The following is a 21,340-nucleotide window of genomic DNA, read 5'->3' as shown; positions in this document are numbered from 1 at the left end:
GCGAACACTCGCCACTCGAACCTCGCTGTCACTTCCCGGAAACACCTGTTCGATGACACGCAGTGGCCACTGCAATGGAGGTGTGTTTGGTTGGTCCACTACCACAACCGTTCCCACACTGATAGAAGTGGGTGATTTCAACCATTTTTTACGACTTTGGAGTTCGTGCAGGTACTCTCTTCTCCATCGGTTCCAGAACGATTGAATGAGTTGACCAATCAATTCATACCTGGTGAGACGATTCACAGGGACACTGTCCACGTCCCGCATGGGAAACGATTTCAACGGTGTTAGCGTCAAAAAGTGCGCTGGGGTTAAAGCCAGCGGTTCACACGGATCCTCACTCAGTACACACAGTGGGCGGGAATTCAGGACACCTTCAATCTGCACCAACACCGTGTTCAGTTCCTCATAGGTGAGAAGTTGATTGCCAATTACTCGGAACAGATGCAACTTTACAGATTTGACATTTGCCTCCCACAGACCTCCAAAATGCGGTGAACCAGGGGGAATGAATTTCCATTCAATTTTGTGTTCGGCGAGTTGACTAGTCGATGTGGTTTGAAACTCGGACGAATTCAAAAGTTGAGATATCTTTCGCAACTGTTCCTTGGCACCTACAAAATTAGTACCACAATCGGAATACATCACACGACAGGGTCCACGACAGGACAAAAAACGACGAAACGTGGCTAAAAACATGGGCGTTGATAGATCCGATACCAACTCAATATGTACCGCTTTTGTTGCCATACACACAAACAGACAAATGTAGGCTTTCAAAATACAAGGATTACGACGTCTTGTCATAGTAATACGCAAAGGACCAGCGTAATCCACACCACAATTTTCAAATGGTTCACATTTTGACACTCGACAAGCAGGCAGGTCACCCATTTTTTGAATGATTGCATTATTACTAGGTCGAACACGGAAACAACGATTACACTTAAACACACAAATACGAATAATAGAGCGAGCAGACAGTATCCAGAATTTCTGTCTGATCAAGGACAACAATAACGAAGGTCCAGCATGACAGTTCTTCTTGTGATGATAATCAATCAACATCGATACGAAAGCATCGGATTTTGGTAGGATCATCTGATGACAAGTCTCAAATTCCAGTCCAGCATGAGACAAACGACCGCCGACGCGAATCACGCCTTTATCAATGAATGGAGACAGGCGACGAAGTCGCATAGAACAATCTTCTCCCTTCTCCAATTGCACAAATTCAGATGAAAAATGTATCTTCTGCACCACTTTACATAGATACCTCTCAGCAACATCGAAATCTGATTCCTCTGATTGGGGTAAGATTCGTATGAATTTGAGAACAAGAATTACAATTCTCAAAAGACGACCATAATCCGAACAACGACCAATCAATGAATATACTGCATTGCTGTTACAATCAGGAGATTTTGTGACTGTCAACACTGACGGTTTTTTCGCCTCCGGTGGATCCATGATCTCTTCCATTTGAGTTCGGACGGGCCAATCGCATTCGTCCTCTGCTAACCATGATGGACCTGAGAGCCACAACGGAAAGTTCACAAGCTCAACTGGTGATAAACCTCTAGACAAACAGTCAGCGGGATTTTCAATTCCGGCAGCATGCATCCACTCCTGTATACAAGAATCCTGTATTTTTGCGACGCTATTACCAACAAAAGTTTGCCATTTTGCGGATGGAGCATTAATCCAACACAAGGTGATTGTCGAATCAGAGAGTGCGACAATACGAGACACATGACAACGTTCACTAATAATAGTGACTACTGAATTCATGAGTTCTGCCAACAAGAGTGCCGCACACAACTCCAAACGAGGTATTGAAACAACTTTAGATGGTGCTACCTTGGACTTGGAACACAATAATACAACTCTTGACTCCTCGCTCTCCTTCTGCGACTTCACATAGATAACTGCACCATAACCCGACAATGATGCGTCACAAAAACCAATCAAACTGATGTGAGAATCCTGAAACAAACCAACGTGACGTGGAACAGCAAATTTTAATAATAGAGGCAACTCTTTTTGACAATTCTCCCAAAGAGTGCATATAGACTCAGGCGGCTTCTCGTCCCAATCCACTCCTAATTTCCACAGTTTCTGGACAAGACACTTGAGAAATAATGTAAACGGTGACAAGAGACCAAGTGGATCATAGATACGAGCCATCACTGACAGAATAGAACGCTTAGTAGCGACGACCTCACCACACTTGACGGAAAACTGAAACAGATCAGTACTAGGTTGCCAATTCAATCCCAAGATAGCCAAGGAGTTGTCTGCTTCGAAATCCTTGTACGAAAACGATTTCTCTTCCTCCGAGAATTTCTCCAGCATTGATGGTGAATTTGACGTCCACTTTGTGAGCGAGAAACCTCCTCCCTCAAACAGCTGCTTGGACTGATGATACAGCTCCGCGGCCTCTGACTCTGTGGCGACAGATGTGACTAAGTCGTCCATGAACATGTCTCTTGGTATTCTCGCCTTGGCTGCTGGAAAACGATTTCCATCCTCCTCTACAAGCTGGTGGACGGTGCGAAGTGCCAAATATGGAGAGCTTGAAACACCAAAAACAACACAATTGAGCTGATAAATTTCGATCGGATCCTCCGGCGAAAATCTCCACAATACACGCTGATAACGACGGCAGGAATCCTCCACTAATATCTGTCGATACATTTGTTTAATGTCGGCAGTTAGTGCGATTGGGAACAAACGAAAATTGACTAACAAAACAAAAATGTCAGTCTGCAATTTGGGACCAGCATGAAGAACCTGGTTCAATGACAAACCCGATGATGTTCTGGAACCAGCATCAAATACAATTCGGATGGGCGTGGTAGTGCTGCTTGCTTTCACGATGGCGTGATGCGGTATGTAGTAACCACCTCGGTCTGTCTGATCTGCTACAAACGACATGTGACCCTGACGTAGGTAATCAATCAATATTTCATGATATGAAATACGAGTATTGCTGTCATGCTCTAGTCGTCTCTCCAAACTCAGCAGTCGGCGTTCGGCGACAGCATACGAATCTCCCAAGCTGCTGGGCGGCTCCGCAAATGACAAGGCAACAACAAAACGACCAGAATTCACACGATGTACAGACTTCCGAAAATTTACCTCACACTCCAACTCGTCCGGTTTCAGTTGACAGCTTGGTGCAGGGCACGATTCCAACTCCCAAAAACGTTCCACAAAACTATCCAATGATGGACTACTAACGAATGGACCACAGATGGCTGTAAAACAATTCGACACATTCTTTGTTGAAGTGAGAATCAGCGCTCTCCCCATCAGAATGTGACCAAAGACACTATTAACAGTCATCAATTCGTGTGATTCACCTGTACTAGGACTCCCACGTAGCAAGTGAGGAACTAACTCTGCACCAATGATGCCATCTATTCTACTAGGAAGGTAGAATTTGTCGTCAGCCAGTGTGAGATTTTCAAGATGATGAAGTTTGGATCTGTCGATTTCACAAGAAGGCAACTTGTCGATGATTTTATCTACCACTGTGGCATCCATCGAAAACTTGACGGTAGGATCCAACTTCGACTGAATCGACACACAAGTACGACCTCGAACCTCACTAGTACCACCACCGAATCCACGAAAAACGGTTTTCATGGGCTGGAATGGTAGTCTCAAACGCCGACACAATTTGGCTGTAACAAAATGACACTGACTCCCGGTGTCAATCAAGAAACGAACATCACAAAGCTGACCATTACAATCTCGAATATGTGCAGTGACGGTCGACAACACAACGGTCGAATTTTCTACATCATTGGATGTAGAACAACAACTAATAGGTGATGTGCCACCTGCCTTGGAGTTCGACGAGGACGCAACACCTTCATTGGAACTTGATCTGGAAAAGTGCAATAAAGAATGATGAGATTCTCGACATTGAGCACACTGAGTTTTACTACGACAATTTTTACTCAAATGATCCACATCAAGACAACGAAAACAACAAAACTTTCCTTTAATCAAACAATAACGATCCCAAGGAGTCATTTTCAAGAAACTAGCACAATCTACTAACCGATGACCCGGTTTTGAGCACTTCAGACAATTGGGATTTTTACTAGATGCATCGTTAGATGAATCATTGGATTGAACCACAAACACCTTTGATTTATTATCTTTTTTGTGCTTCATATTAAACGATTCAGTCTGTTTCTCATCAGAAGGAAGAGTCTTAATTTGCTTTTCAATGAATTTGACATAATCGGCATAAGTTGGCATAGCCTTGTCACGTACGGCCGATTCAAAATTTCTACGAGAACTTGGATCCAGCAATCTCAAGCCATGATAGAGGAATATCGAGTCTGACAAATCAGTGAGTCGCAATCTCTTCACTGCATTGATGGAACTGCAAAACCCATCCAAAATCGCAATACAACCTGCCTTTGATTCTGATTTTATTGGACGAAATTCAAAAATTTGTTTGAAATAGGCATCGACTTGCGCTCGTGGATCGTTATAGCGGGTCAATAATGCCTGCCAAATTATTAGATAATTATTAGCCAATGGTGGCAAATGACGACAAATATTTGCTGCTTGTCCAGTAAGTCTACTTACAAGATATTGGACCTTCTGCTGATCGTTCAAACTCTTGTTGTCATGTACCAATGCCTTAAATAATTCATAAAACACCGACCATTGAGTCTGGTTCCCATCAAATTTTGGAAGGTCGATTTTGGGCAGTACTGACTCGGACACGACCGGCTGTGCACTAGCTGCTGGAGCTGCCGAAGATTGAGCAATAGCATCAGTGGCCTCTTTCTGTTTGATAGTGTTAGCCGCTACTTCAATATACTGAAACAGATCTAGATGTGAGTCGTTGAATGCTACAACATGGTCTTTATTCAACTCAAGTTCCAACTCATTAACCACTAATTCTGTCTTTTCATAATCCGAAATGGTCTGAGACACCCGAGGATACAACACTAAAAATTGCTCAGCAACTTTTGGATCAGAGACATTTTTAGACAGGTCATAAATTTTTTGCAATCTGGCATACAATTGTTCCAGTTTAGCGCGATGAACCCTGATTTGTTTCTGTAATTTTTCCTCCATCCTGAACTCATACACAAAACAATTCAGCCCCGACAATACAAAACAACAGACAATAAAACAAGAATGAGTTCAAAAACTAAATGGAAGGAAGAATCACGACTAGTAAGTTATCAAAGTTAAACTTTGATTATCAATTCACAAGACAAGTTACTGCTGAAGACAAAACTATATGATTAGATAATGTTCTTCCAAAAACTCACAAACAAACGATAACTTGTTGAATTGAACAAACAAAATCATGCAGGTGATTAACCTTCACTAACATGTACAATACAAAATGGACAATACAAAATCCAACAAACAAATTCCTGAGAAAAGAGCACAATGAGCCTAGTTTCAGGAAAATTACAATTTTAACTGAAATAAATTTAATTTCAGACAAATACAAATTGACAAGAAACCTTGCTCTAGAACAAGGCTACAACAAACTAAAGTTGTGCATAGATCAGACAATTCTGAACATGCCAACATTGGACAAATATGAAATTGCTTAAATCCAATGTGTGTGAATTAATCAACAAATTACAAATTTAAATTCATCCCGGTTTGGAGGATCAAATGTTCTGAACAAAGCTCAGGCTAGGGCTACCAGTGGACTGTAATTTACTATTCAACTTATCAAATAGAAACAAGGAGCAAAATTTAATCTTCAATTTGAGCCAGGTTATTGGTACAGCTAAACTCTGCATTAATCACCAATTTTGATTTTTCACTGTAAAGATCTTACGTTATTGTATCAACCATAATTTGTTTTTCATTCTTCCCTAGATCTTTGGTTAGAACGTGTTCCTCAGAAGAGAGGGTTACACCTTGAGCAACTCGATAATGCACTAAAGTTGTTTCATCCACCTCTTTAGTTACAATGAAAAATTGATAGACTCTCCGATCTAATTCGCTTAGAGATTTATAAATTCGAACAACGTCTTTGCAAACCTCAGCAGCCATTATCAAACATTTTACTACAGTTAATAATAGAATTATTTTGTACTAATTCAAAACATTCAAATTCAAAAAATTTAATTTCAAAACATCATTAATTTAATTGATTCACAATTCTGATTGTCAACTTCTAACATCCGCGACGCTGCTACCAATTTGTAGTGGCCCGAGCGGGTCATAGGTTTCAGAGGCTTCGGAGGAACTTAAGGGCTCGGAAATGTTAGAAGGAAGACACATTTTTAGCAATAATAAAGTTCGTGTTTATTACCTTGAAGTCCAGTGTTACACCACAACATGATCACTGAGGATGCCCAGATACCTTGAGAAGGAAGAAGCAGGATCACGACCACACCCTGTGGTTGAGATGTCGAGAGAGCGATCACCAACTCAATGCGTACTCGCATAAGACTCGATTGCAAGTGTCACAAATCCTCTACAAAGAGAATTGTTAACTAGGGAAAACGCGTCACTAAACGCCTACTCTCTGGAAGAGCGTTTGTGCATCGACTCCCACGTCCTATTCACTACAATACCACATACCATTATAATAATATTCAAAATAATAATATATTCTCTATTATTTAATATAGTTGTTTACTTTGTGAAATTTAATGCACACATTTTATATATACATCTAGTTGGACTACAAATGGGTATAAAAGAACCAACGAGAGACGAACAGTCTAATAATGATTTGTTATATTTATAGTTAATTGAATTAGATAACATTCTTTAGCACCAAACAATATAAATTTTGCACAATAGAATTCCATAGTTATTAGTAAGTACATGAATTTAGTAGCTAGTAAAAGGCTATAGTAGGCTACTCGTTAAAAATTATTCATTTTTATGAGTTTTAGTTAAATAGTAGGCTACTCAGTTCAACAAAACATGTTTATAATCTATTAAACTGGGTTTACACCAAAGTTATCAACAAAATGTTAATAACTTAATCCCTATATATATTCTATTAGATTGAACATAACTTATCATACACATGATGAACATAAGCTATTAATATTTTGTTAATAACTTTGGTGTAAACCCAGCTTTAGGCTATAAATCAAATCAAAATCCATTTATATACAAACACATACCAAAAAAATTGTGACTGTGGGAACTTTTTGTATGATGAATGACTTCATTGACATTCTCTACACAATACAAATAAATAATATATTAACAGTGTACAGTTGAAATGTTTAATAAGTCTAAATCTATCCAACTCGACTGTAGTTTCATATGCAATTCAATTTGTAAGTAATATCACAAACAAAATTATTAAATAGTCGGCATGATCTAGTCTAGCCTACTCCTATAGACCTACTTTTATATTCAGTCGATTCTGAACATTCTAGAGGTTATTTCAATGAGATAAATATTCTCACACATACCTCATTTAATTTTCGTAAAAGTACCAATTGGAATGATAATTTTATATTGATAGAAATCAATTTGAAAAAAAACACATCTATTCCTGCAGTGGCAGACTGGCTCTTCTTGAAATCTTGCCTCTCTCTGTCATGGCTGCCCTTAGTTCGCCGTGTAACACATTGAGAGCGCTGTAAGCACACCAACAGCCACTCTATAGTTTACTATAATAGCTCGTTGCTATAGTGGTAAAATTGCTTACGAAAAGGCAGTCGCCATCGCCATTTTTGCTCTATCCCATCCCATCTTTCATACGCGTTTACATTGAATTTGATAGTTTTGCTACTTTAATTTTAATTAAATAGCAATTATGGGGGGTTGCTCCTAATTGTTGTAATAATAATGCCAAAGGCTTTCGAACGTTTCGTTTTCCGTCTAGTAGTTCAAGAAGAAGTAAAATTTAGTTACAACATTTTAGACGTACCAACTACCAAGTAAAAACCAACTTCCAGACTGAGGTTAGTTTTACAAATTTTATAACTTCAACTTATATTATTCTCTAACTATAAATTGAAAGTTGAACAAGTTAAAAATCTCTATTCTGAATTAGAGATCGATCCATTATAACCTAGCTTTTCAACTTGAAAAATGCTGAGTAACTTGTAGATTATAATTTGGGAAGCAAGCCTTGTTATGGTAGCTTATTTTAATTTATAATAAGAGAAATGATCTCACCATATCTGAAATCAAAAAATAGATTCCACTACTATAGTTTCAATAAAGTTATGGATTATTATATGTTAGCAATAACAACTTGCAGACATTATTATGACTGTGATGAAAAGTCTCTCAACAGTCAATGTTTGCAATGAGCCCTTCATAGCCCAAAAAATTTGCTTCAGTACAGTAAGTTAATTTTTTACCCAATAAAAGTCTTTCTTAGTATAGTAAAATTGCTTTGTAGTTGATATTAATAAATACCCTAATGAGTTTAATCACATTTAGGCACATTACTATCTTGGTAAATTATCAAAAATGGTGAAAGTACAATAACTAAAAGAAAGTATATCAGTGGCCATTTTTTGTGTATTGGAATATGGGCTTCAGTACACTCAACAATAAATTTTCCACTTTTCAACCGTATTTGACTTATAATGCATGATTTTGGACCGCCTTGACGAGCCGAAAAGAATGAAGTGTAGCACGATGAAATCTGAGCATTGTGTCAGAAGTTATAAGTGTTTGAAATTTTTATCCTTGCGCTGACCTTAAGCGCGCCTCTCCACTAGGAAATACTGAAATGAAGTGAATCTATCGGATGATTCTCATAGAACATAATCTTATAAACTTAATGTCATTGTGCGAAATATCAATGTGAAGACTATGTAGTTGGTGATGAGTGAAGCTGAAAATTAGGTGTTTTTCCCAATACAAGGAGCATTGTTGTCAGGTGTACCTGGAAATCTTTATGAGATAGAGCGCTCAACCTGATCTCAGATTGTAGAGCACAAAAATACGCCCAGAGTGATTTTGAATTATACATCTAAATGGTAACAATCAGAAGATATTGTTGATCAGTAACTAAAATTCATCAAAATTGATTATTTCTTCTAATTTCACTTATTTTTGAAAAATCATAACTCAGTACTCATCAGAGATAGAGAGTTCCGAATGATCTCATTTTATTCAGAACTTCATAATCTAGAAAAAAGGCGAGAACAAATTTTTCTGTCCGATTACGAGATTTGGCAGAAATAGCTAAAAACTGGAAAATGAGCCGAAAATACAAGGTTTTTGGGCCACTCTGTATCTAGCACAAGGAAATTTTGCATCTAGAAATTGGTCCTGGACTTCTCTTATGTACCCAAATAATATATTTAAAAAATCAGAACTACAATATAAATTGCAAGCACACCCCCTTTTTTATGTCTATATTGACTGGACTATAACTACAGATGAGTGAGGCAAATTTTTATAATTCCATCATCAAACTAATATCCCAAATCGATTGCAACCAGAAATTTTTCACCAACTAACTGGGGTGGTAAAGTAAAGTTTCGCCCCAAAATGTTCAACTTAAAATCAGTTGGTACTTTGAATGAAATCATTTAGTCCTACCTAGCAACTCAAGTTTGAAGGTTTTTATTGATGAAGAGTGTCATCATGTCTCCTTTTGAATAACTTTATTATTTTTGTGGCAAGTTTTTTGAATTGTGAGTATATTGTGAGGAAGGGGTTTTTTCACAAACATTATTGAAAATCTGGGAACCTGAATCCATTAAATTGAAATAGGCATTCAAACTTTTCCATTTGCATACATGAGCATTGATTATATTTTCTTTTTTTTCAGGTTATGAAAACTAGTGGAATTGTTGGATCTTCAAATATTAGTGGAACCTGTGAAACTGGCAAATGTGATGTAGAGGATGGAGTTGCACATATTCATGAGGTTAGTAATCGAATTCCTATCATTTGACTGAAATTATTGTCTGAAACACAACTTTTTCTTTAATAGCTGCGCAGCTACAGGAACAAGGTGGCACCTATTCTATAGAATAATACCGTACAATTGAGCTTTATGTGACACAATAATTTATATCATTCTGATACTCCGAGACTGCAATAGTATAAATATAATTCTATTTATACTCTGTCCAAACAGGCATGAGCCGCTCATGCTTGCTACAATTTTATCAGTACGAATTCAGTTGATTCTGAACTTGTTGACTGTTTGTTTCGGAAGTAATTGACTGTATCCATGCAGATCTCTTGCCTATTCTAGAATCTTGGGCATAGTCTATCGCTTACTTTTTGTCTTACTTGTCTAAAAGTAAGAAGACTGCCAGGGAACATGATACGCTGGCAATGAAGCCAAATACAGCACTGTAATAAAACAAAATACCGTATGCAATCTTCTCTAAGAAAATATTGTGTTTTAGTGAGTTCCTAACAGTGTTAAATTGTCAAAAAATAGTTGAATTTTAAAAATAGCTCCAAGTTTTCAAAAAATGGCATATGGTACAACCAAGTTGCTAACGATGCAAAGTATCTGGGTATGACCTTGTACGTGAAGCTTCGCTGAAGGCTCATGCCGAGAAGAGAGATCTTGAAAAGAAGCTTTATTGGCTGAGCGGAAGATACTCCAACTTTCCAATCCGAAACAAAGTACTCAGATATTGAAGCCAGTATGGATGTATGGTTTACAAATTTGGGGGTGTACCAAAGACAGCAACATCAATGTCATACAACGATTCCAAAACAAGGTGCTGAGGAACAATGTGGATTCTCCTTAGTATGCCAGGAACAGCGATTTTCGTGGGGACCTGCCTGTTGACCTGATGTCTAGAGGGTGCGGAGAGGCAAGAGGGGCGATCCAGCTGCTAGGAATCCAAAAGGAGGAAACCGTTGGAACTAGTGTAGTGCTTGTTCAAGTAGTGTCCAGTGAAAGAGCAGAGCAGTGATTGCGTGAAATCTAACTTTTAGTGCAGTCAATAGGTGTACTTATTAATTCAACAAAAACAGTAAGAGCTTCTAATGAGAAATTCGCGGTTTCATTTATCAAGTAGTATGTTAGGATAGAAAAAATTTGCTCATTAGTATTTATACTAAAAAGCTGTAGTATTGAAAAGATTGAATATATAAAATAGCTATAGAAGCTATAGAATATAAATATAGAAAGCTATGCACCGTGATTCAAAAAGAATACCACAACTTTGAAAATTGATCTCTGCAAAGAATAAACGGAAAGTGGAGCACTATCCGTCATCGATTCGAGGAAGCTCTAAAGTTTTTTTAGTTGCATATTCCAGCAGGATGGAGCACTACTCCATTGACACTCACTCATCTGTCCGTGCCTATTTGAATGAAAACTATCCGAAGCAATGGATCGCCGCCAAGCAGCTCGAGACAGAGCACTTCATCACTGGCCTCCAACAAGCCCTCACCTCACCCCTGCGATTTTTTTCTATGGGGGTACGTTAAAGATGAAGTGTATCGACCTCCTCTACCAGCTAACATTGAGGAGCTCAAACAAGAAATAACAGCAGCTATACAAACTGTTACGCCCGATATGCTACTGTGGGTGTGCAACGAGTTAGAGTATCGTATTGATATCACTCGAGTGTCTGGAGGGGGTCACATTGAACATTTGTGAACTTGTTTTCTAGTGAGGAAAATTTATTTTAATACTCTTCATTTTGATTTATAACCCAAGTTTCTATTATGTTTCCTTGATTAAATACAGATTTTCAAAGTTGTGGTATTCTTTTTGAATCACGCTGTATTATAGAATTTACTGCCGAGATCCACATGCCACCTTTAGGGCCGAGACACATGAGGCGTTTTTCAGACGAGTCGGCATGGCTCGAATATAAATATAGAAAGCTATATTATAGAAGTAACTGCCGAGATCCACATGCCACCTTTAGGGCCGAGACACATGAGGCGTTTTTAAGACGAGTCGGCATGGCTCGACAGGACAGGAAGCTCTCCGATAGGCCAATTGATTTGAGGTATCAAGAATCAGCCAATCAGAGAGCTTCCTCTTCTGTCGAGTCGTGCCGACTCTTCTGAGATACGCCTTTTGTGTCTTGGTCCTTGGGCTAGTCAATCTTAAGGATGATGTTGAGAGATGAATGAGCCTTCATTTTTGATAGTTTACAAATCACCGAGTTTTTGGTGGATTAATAATATTCACGATATTTGGTGTATAATATAATTACAATATTCGCAAGGAATACTTGGATGAAAACATTTTTGAAGCGGTCACCCATCCAAAAGCAGTACCGAATGCTTGCAGCAGCTCTTATAAAGCACTTGATCCCTCTCATTTTTGCAATCCTAGAGTTTTCTCTCTTTGGAATCTGTTTGCCAGTTGTATGTATTTTTCTATCAACAGAAAATAGACATCTCTATCTAGTTCAGTTAAACCTGAGCTTGCTATGCTATACACATCTTCAAAGTTGCCACTATTGAATTTAATTTTTACTTGTAAAAGAATTAAAAATGTAAATGTGTTACATTCACATACATCTTCAATGCTTACTTTTTGTATTTAATAGATAAATTATAGAAACAGTCACTGGGTGACATGCATCTTTCATGCTTCTCTATTAGACTTTTGATTGTTAATCTTGTAAAGGTAGTCATTTTGTATTGATTTACCTACCAATTTTACTTGTAAGAGATGCTTCTTATTAACTTATTATTGTATTAGATGATTGAATTGTTTCATGCAAGAAGTGTATCAGACCATCTAATAGTTGCAATCTTATTTTTAAACACTATTTTGATAATAATGTTCTTCTAAATTTCATATAAATATGCAATTATGGCATATAAATTATCTACTGAAATTATTCCTTCAGTGCTTTTTGGTCACTTGAGCTATTCAAAATTTAAAGTTTACACATAGAAATCACAGAATGTTGATAATTGGAAAAAATGGTCTAATGCCCCTTTTGCATGGAGCAATTCAACTACATAGCATCTTCAAGCTATTGTCAAATCCAATGGAAAAATAAAAGAAAGATTTAGAAGAAAAGATTTACTGGAAAAAATTACAAATAAAAAAAATAAAATGAAAAATTACTAAAAAATAAAAAAAATAGAATGAAATAAAAAAAAGATTTACTGGAAAAAATTACAAATAAAAAAAATAAAATGAAAAATTACTAAAAAATAAAAAAAATAGAATGAAATAAAAAAAAGATTTACTGGAAAAAATTACAAATAAAAAAAATAAAATGAAAAATTACTAAAAAATAAAAAAAATAAAATGAAAAATTACTAAAAAATAAAAAAAATAGAATGAAATAAAAAAAAGATTTACTGGAAAAAATTACAAATAAAAAAAATAAAATGAAAAATTACTAAAAAATAAAAAAAATACTAAAGAATGAAAATGATGAGAAAAATACTAAATGAATGTAAAAATTGTGTTTTTAATATAGAAAAGATAATGAAAAGAAACTGAGTTACATGCATATTCTATGCTTAACCTATAGATTACTCAATTCATGTTACAACTGTTCAATGCTCTGTTGATTGTTAATTTTGTAAGGACAGAGTTATTGTCTAATGATTTTCCTTCTTATGTAAAAGATGCTTTTTATTAACTTATTATTGTATAAGAGAATTGCTTGATCCAAGAAGGGTATCATTCCATACTCAATTAGATGCAATCTCATATTTAAATCTATTCTTATATGAATATTCTTTCAAATTTCATGAAAATATGCAGTTATGGCATTTAAATTATCTACTGAAATTATTCCTTCAGTACTTTGGTAACTTGAGATATTCAAAATTAAGATACACTCATAAAAATGTTGATAATTGAAATTAAAATGGTCTTATACCATCTTGCATAGAGCAATTCTCAACTATTAGCATCTTGAACCTATCATTGTAGAAAATGAAAAGTAATTGTAGGCTATTACTTGCATCTTCTATGCTTCATTTCTATACTAATCCATAGTTATTACATCTCCAATGTTTCCTCGATTAAAAGTCAATTAAAAATGTGGAAGAAACCTGTTCAAAATATATTTTGTAGATGTGTATAGCATGGCGTGCTCAAGCTATTATGATCAGATCAGATCAAATCAGATTTTCAAATATTTTATGTGCGACTTGCACTTGGTACTCCTATTGAAAGGGTGACCACTCATGGTCAGTCAAATTAACTCCAATTTATATTCTTGAAATTCACTCCACAGTCGTTCAGAATATTCCTGAAACTAAAAAGTTCATCCATCTCTCATCGTTATCTTTCTTATGCATCATATTATATTATATACTATTCTGTTCTATCCATGCCCACCCTAAGTCTCAACAGAGCATCAATTTCAGCAACGGTAGACGATAAAAATAATTATTGACCGAGCGAAGTGAGTTCTAAGATTCAAGTCGACGGTTTGGCATTTCTCTTAATGGTTAAATGTTTATATGTTGCGCATTTACGTCGAAACGCGGTAATAGTTTTTTCATGAAATTTGACAGGTATGTTCCTTTTTCAATTGCGCGTCGACGTTTATACATCGTTTTTAGAAATTTTGCATTTCAAGGATAATATAAAAGGAAAAAGGAGCCTCCTTCATACGCCAATATTAGAGTAAAAATCAGACTATAGAATTATTGATCATAAATCAGCTGACAAGTGATTACACAGATTTGTGGAGAAGCCAGTCTATTGCTGTATCTCCATAAGTTCTATAGTTTCAATCAGGTACTTGTGGATGAGAATACTGCGTGAGGTCTACTGTTCACAGAACTACTAGTAAAAATCTTTTGAGATTTTGTGCTATTGATACAAGATACAATAATTCTATTTCAGACGGTTTGTCTTGTAGAAAAGCTACTTGACATAACCTTACATCAATGATCAAACTAAATTTGAATGATGGGTGTGGTACAGAGGCGAACAAGACCTAACTCTGGCTAGTAAAGGATATCGTCATCTCATTCAAACACAAGCAGACCCTGACACCCATATGGATGTATGGAATACAGCTGTGGGGCTGTGCCAGCAAGAGCAATGTGAATGTTACTCAACGGTTCCAGAACAAAGTTTTGAGGAACATCGTTGATACTACAAGCTTCATCCGAAACGATGTGATTCACATAGATCTGGAGGTGGAGTTTGTCTTATCAGAAATTGGGCGCTTCGCACGCAAGCATGCAGACAGGATACAACGGCATGAAAATGAAGAGGTCGTTCTCCTACTTGACAACACACTTATGCTGCGCAAATTGAAGGGGACAAAAACTTTCAAGTTGTGTAGTGTTGTGGAGTGAAAGTGTCAAAAGCAGAGCAGTGTATAGTGTGAATGTGTTTATACATAACTGTATTGCATCCTTTTTACTATGCTGTATTTGGCTTCATTGCCAGCATATTATGTTTCCTGACAGTCTTTGAACTTTTTGACATGTGAAACAAAAAGTAAGCGATAGGCTATGCCCAAAATTTCAGAACAGGCAAAAAATCTTCATGGATTCAGTCAGCTAGTTCCGAATCAACTCAATTTGTACTAATCAAATTGTAGCAAGCAATGGCGAAATAGCATGATCACTGCTGATATGATGACTGACAATGGAACTACCCATTGTAAATGAACAAACCCAAAGTTCAACTCTAAGCTTTGACCTAGTACCTCGAAATTCTGCTGTAATTACTATTCTTCAGAGCAGCTCTAATACTTTCATCATTCAATGTTCATTATCAATTTTTTACCAAAGTGGCATGCCTTTTTATTTTAAATTCACTAAACCTGCACATATAATATTGATAACCTTGTTTCGACTCATAGTTCTTATAAAATATAGATTAATTACTGCATGAAAAGTATTGCTTCCTATTGAAAACTTGTAATGCTCTTAATTTATGTTACAGGAACGAAAATATTGATTCATTATTTAGGGTGTGTGCACAAAAGTAAATCGAGGTTGAGTAGTAAAGGAAAGTGCTAAAAAGTCGTAATTCTGCCTCCTGAAGTATATCTTCATTTTATTTCATTTCACCAAGAACGCCTGATGTTTCAAGTTGCAGCGTTCTTGAGAGGATATGGATATAAACCTCCTAAGACCGCTCAGACCGCTGACCTCTCTCTGTGTGCACACACCCTAAACATGCAAAAAGTCCCTCAATATAATAACGCTTTTCCACTCTTCCATTTTGTTTACTATTTAATTCGTGGTTAAAAGTTGACTATAAAAAAAATATTAAAACTTCAAGGGACATTTATCAGACATTACAAAACTCTAGTGAGTGTAGTTAGTTCAGCTTTCGCAAGTAAATTTTTAAAATTAATAGTCAATTAATCCTCTTTCTTGTTTTCAAATATTTTTTTCTTACTCTATTATTATTCCTCGTATTTATTTTTGTTTCATATTCTATTTTAATTTGTATTCGTTTCTATTTTTTATTATGTTTTAATTTCATATTTTGTTCTCATCTATTTATTTCTGATGTCCAGGTGGAGACAATATAGTGGGTTTGGGTCCGCCACACTTATGGTTTATGACATAATGATGTATTATTGGTATTCCAGCTCAGTCTGTCTGTCCAATGCTACTCCTGGAAGCAGGTGCCAACATGATTATCTGTTGCTGATTGATTGATTGATTGATTCAATGTTATATTATTATGCCGCACCTACATATTGGCCCAACGTGGGCCAGCGTCGGCCAATGTGTGGATGGCTGGTTTGCCAGCGCTGGCCTTCGTTGGCTATCGCTCCGATTTTTTACGAGCGGAGGCCAGCCCAACCAAGGCCAGTGCTGACAAACCACTCATCCACACTTCTCTACTAATGCGTTCTGTTTCCTGCTTTGTTGTCTCATTTGCTGTTTTTTCTGAGTGATTGACTTGCTATAGGCCTAATTGCTACTATTAATCAGTTTTGTGATATTTTGTTATTGATTTTTATCGTATTCATTCCAGTTGATATTTTCAATTTCTATCATGGATATGTCGCTGGCTACCGCTGGCCTTGATTGGGCACGCAGTGTGGACGCAGCCATGGACCAACGCAGCCAAGCTTACCAGGCTGGGCCAGCGACTCGACCAATATGTGGAAGCAGGACTGAAATTTTTAAACAGGTATGATGATTATGATTTTTGAAGGGACGGATTCAAGGATCCAAAGGTTCAAATAACCCCACACGTCAACCGAAGCTTATTGTGTTCCCAAGTAGTATATTAGTTAGGCAAACCAATACCTGTGTCCTTTACAAGAACCAGGAGTTTTCCCCTATGCTAACATCCCATTCATCACCTGGTTGCTTGTCGCAATCCAGTGTGATATGCTTGGCAGTCTCTTCAGACTGATTAGTCCTCGCGACCTACGTGAGTTCCACTCCTGGCCTTCGTCGAAGGTCCTTCCACTGAGGAAGGGGTGGCTAAGCTGCCTCTAGAGCGCCCGGCCACCCTTGACGCAGCCTCTTGATCCACATTTGTACCTGGAGTTTCACCCATCTCTGGTCTCTTGGGTTTTTCTTTTTGCCCCTTCAAAACTCTGCAGGTCAAAAGCCTCACCTCTCCCAAGAAGTGTTGCCTGGCCTGAATGGCCGCCCTTCTTTGAGCAGTGGTGAGTTTTGGCCTCTCCACCCACAAACTCGTGACCTACGTGAGTTCCACTCCTGGCTTTTTTGTAGGTCCTTCCGCTGAAGGAGGGGTCGCCAAATTGCCTCTAGGGCACCTGGTCAGCCTCTTGACCCACATTTGTTGCTGGAGATTCACCCATCTCTGGTCTCTTGGGTTTTTCTTTTTGCCCCTTCAAAACTCTGCAGGTCAAAAGCCTCACCTCTCCCAAGAAGTGTTGCCTGGCCTGAATGGCCGCCCTTCTTTGAGCAGTGGTGAGTTTTGGCCTCTCCACCCACAAACTCGTGACCTACGTGAGTTCCACTCCTGGCTTTTTTGTAGGTCCTTCCGCTGAAGGAGGGGTCGCCAAATTGCCTCTAGGGCACCTGGTCAGCCTCTTGACCCACATTTGTTGCTGGAGATTCACCCATCTCTGGTCTCTTGGGTTTTTCTTTTTGTCCCTCCGAAACTGCCCTAATGGGGCAGATCCATGAAGGCATGGGGTTTGAAGGCAAGGCAACTTATGGAGTTGCCTTGGGGTCCCTTTTAGTCGCCACCTATGTCAAGCAGGGATACTGTGGGTGAATTCTGGTTTTCAACACATTCATGAGTACGATGTTCGACTCAAAGCTCCCCCAACCAACAGGGGGGTTCAAAGAGGTAAGCTACCCTTTTTCACTTTGTTTTTTTTTAATTATTCTTCCCCAATCTTTTTTTTTTTTTTTAATTGTATGACGACATGTGTGTACACACATGTTCATCATGCATGTCCTATCGTTAGTGGCCATCCTTTATTAGAGTCTAGCGGAATCCGCGTGCGCGCTAGCTATGCAGGATTTAGTCGGGAGCATTCAAATCAACGCCGGACCGAGCCGAGGATTTGTGCAGTCTGCTTGACGCCCAACTCGAGCGTTTTCGGCCAAGCGGATTCTGCCTTCTTTCAGTTTAGTTCGATCTTCGCATATAGTGAGTTGCGCAATATTTGTATTACTGAGCGAATCGGCAATCGGCTTCAGTGCGAACGCAGGCAGATTCCGCTCGGCCGATCCGCCCGGCTCGGCTCGGCCCGGCCCGGCCCAGCTTTGGTGTGAAATCCGCCTTATGCTATTTTTTCTCTATGTTGAAGCTCACATCGAGCTGTAATACCAAAAGGATGATTATTCTCCAACGTAATTGCCGTGAAGGTTGAGGCATTTGTCATACCAGTGGACCAGCCTGTCAAACCCCTTTTCATAAAATGCTGCCGCAAAATGAGTTTAAGTAGGCTGTGACATTGTTTTGGAGCTCCTCGTTAGTTTGGAAGCTCTGCTCTCAAAGTTATGTCTCGAATTTGGGTAAAAGGTATAAGTTACTAGTGGCTAAGTCAGGTTTGTATGGTGGGTTATCGATGGTGTGCTATATTTTTTTACTAGAAGACTGTTCGTCTGACAATCGTATCGGACAAGTGAAAAGTTACGTTAGGCTCGATGCACATTTGCGACGCTAGCCAGTTGCGTTTTTACAAGTGGAGCGAATTTCTGTTGGCAGCCAATTGCAATTCAGTTCACACTTGTTCGTATCGACAGCGTCTCACTGACGAGGGACATCAATTTGTACTCAGCAATCTTCGAGGCTTGGGCAACTTGGCAATTAATCGTGATAGGAAAGTTCTGATTTCAAATTTTCAAAGTTTTTTGTAATATCAGATGTCAGCAATTATTATAAAAATCACAATTATTCATCGGCGGTAATAAATAAATAATTCGGTTAATAACTAATGAAGATAATACAAAGATGAGTAAATAGTACAGCTTTTTCAAAAAGACCTTTTATTTCTTTTTAAAATACAATAAATCTCTAATATTATAAAACCATTAAAATCAATTGAAAGCACTATAAATTCCAGGACTTACTCCCATCTCCAGGTGAAGATTGAAAATAAATGAACATCATTGTCGAGTTATGAACATTGTTTCAATATTTTTCTTGAATTAGTCAATACTGATGTTTATTTATTTCGTATTTGTACCTGAAGACGGGATAGAAAAAAGTCCCGAAATGTATAGTGCTTTTTTTAATTGTTCTATAATCATTCAAAGAACGTTATTGTTTGTTTGAAAAATCGTACTATTTCAATTCTTTTATTAATTTACAGTATATATACAGTACATCAATTAATAAAAACAATATAAAAACTTGTAGTAGGCCTACCCTTTATTGAAAACTTGAAAATATTTTAACGACTAGTTTCGACCATAGGTCATTTTCAAGTTGAAACTTTTTAAAGGGTACTACAAGTTTTTATATTGTTTTTATTAAAGCCCATATAAGTGAAGTGATTTCAGTACATTAATAGCATATAGAATAAGTATACAGCATATAGAATAAGTATTGTATTTGCCTCCAGAATATAACATGAGATGAAAGAACACCAATAATTCCAAGAACCGGCAGAACAATCATAAGAATTACTTTGAATACTGTGTTGCATAACAATTCATTTTCGTTAGTTTGATGTCGAATATCGCTACTTCAAAGAGCTAGACTATTGTGTTGGATAGCTCTACAATAGTGCTAACTGCTGACAACAAAAACCTAAAAACTGAAAACATATAGCTGAGGCACTAAGCGACTCAATTGTGACAAACTGACTGAGAATAAACTTATTTTGAATGAAACATACATTACCAAGAATTGTTGGATTTAAACGCAAACATCAATCTAGCCGACTGCTAGCCGACATTCGTAGTAGTAAATAATACCATGTATATTATTTCAAAAGATCTATTGTTCCAATTAGATCGAAGCTCCTATATTTCAGAATAATAAAAATAATCAGAGGAAACGGAAATATAAAGTATGAATGAAGTCAACTAACAATGATAACATACAAATCATGGGAAACTTCTCAGAATTATTTGAAGTCACATACACATGGGTCCATATGAGTAAAAACAGAGCATATGCTCGTGAGCATGGAGCATAAGGTTTTGCTGATGAGCATTAGGTAGAAGCATAAGCATTTGCTCATTTTTATATGAATAAGCTTTACCTTATGCTCCTTAACTCTGGAGCAAATGCTCACGTACCTTGAAGATTTTTCATCAGCTGATTCGCCTTTGTGGCCTAACTTTGTTTTATAGCGAAAGGTTAGCGCTAAATATGCAAGTATAGACACCGCTTGTGTTTGGTCGTCTGCTCTGTTCTCTATCATGTATATCTGTTTATATTTTCATATCTGGTTATTTATGTTCAACGGATCTCGAAAACGGCTCTAACGATTTTCACGAAATTTGAAACATGGTAGGTTTATGATATAAAAATTCGATTGCACTAGGTCTCATCCTTGGGAAAACTCGCTGAATGACATTAAAAGGATAATTCATCCTTGTCTGAAACAGCTGAGACTTTCGTCGTCTGTGGATAGTAAAAAGTGAGCGAGTGATTCTGTGGAAAATCAAAATATCGCATTCCCGAAATTCATAAGCTGACATATAGCCAGCTGTGAAATATAAACACGATCATTTTAGAGAATTGTGTTCTGTTTATCAATAAATAAAAATAACGAGCGAAGCTCGGTGCCCCGATATTGTTCTCTATGAATTGAGTTTTAGGTTAGTTGAGTTCTGAATTTTGAAATAGCGTGAAAAAATGTCATCTCTATAATAATCTTCAGCATAATCTTATAATCTCAATAGCCTTCTTATAATCGTCTACACTCTCATCTTCTCAAATGCCTATTTCCTATTCTGTGATAGCTATCTTTATATCGGATTGGTATCTTTTGTATTTATTCTTTTGTTGGAATAATGGTGATATATATCATGGTTGAATCTAAAAAGAGTTTAATAGTTCTCA

General features: G+C 37.3%; 1 protein-coding gene across 8 annotated transcripts in view; it reads left to right on the top strand.

The window, feature by feature from the left end:
• The first annotated feature begins 7,689 nt into the window (after positions 1–7,689).
• Positions 7,690–21,340, top strand: part of LOC111052571 — a 35,331-nt gene continuing 21,680 nt past the window's right edge. For 6 of the 8 annotated variants that reach the window (XM_039443884.1, XM_039443882.1, XM_039443883.1 and 3 more), the window contains exons 1-3: positions 8,236–8,328; positions 9,773–9,871; positions 16,865–17,023. In XM_039443884.1, the coding sequence (XP_039299818.1) occupies positions 8,251–8,328; positions 9,773–9,871; positions 16,865–17,023 (336 nt within the window). In that variant the 5' untranslated portion in view covers positions 8,236–8,250. Of the gene's footprint in view, positions 7,941–8,235; positions 8,329–9,772; positions 9,872–16,864; positions 17,024–21,340 lie in introns of those variants that run through there. The other 2 variants (XM_039443887.1, XM_039443886.1) reach the window with 2 other exon arrangements.

The sequence above is a fragment of the Nilaparvata lugens genome, unplaced genomic scaffold, assembly GCF_014356525.2.
Source record: "Nilaparvata lugens isolate BPH unplaced genomic scaffold, ASM1435652v1 scaffold1949, whole genome shotgun sequence".
Taxonomy (NCBI): Eukaryota; Metazoa; Arthropoda; class Insecta; order Hemiptera; family Delphacidae; genus Nilaparvata; species Nilaparvata lugens.
Note: the sequence above shows the minus strand (reverse complement) of the source record. Positions and strands in the feature narration are given on the sequence as shown.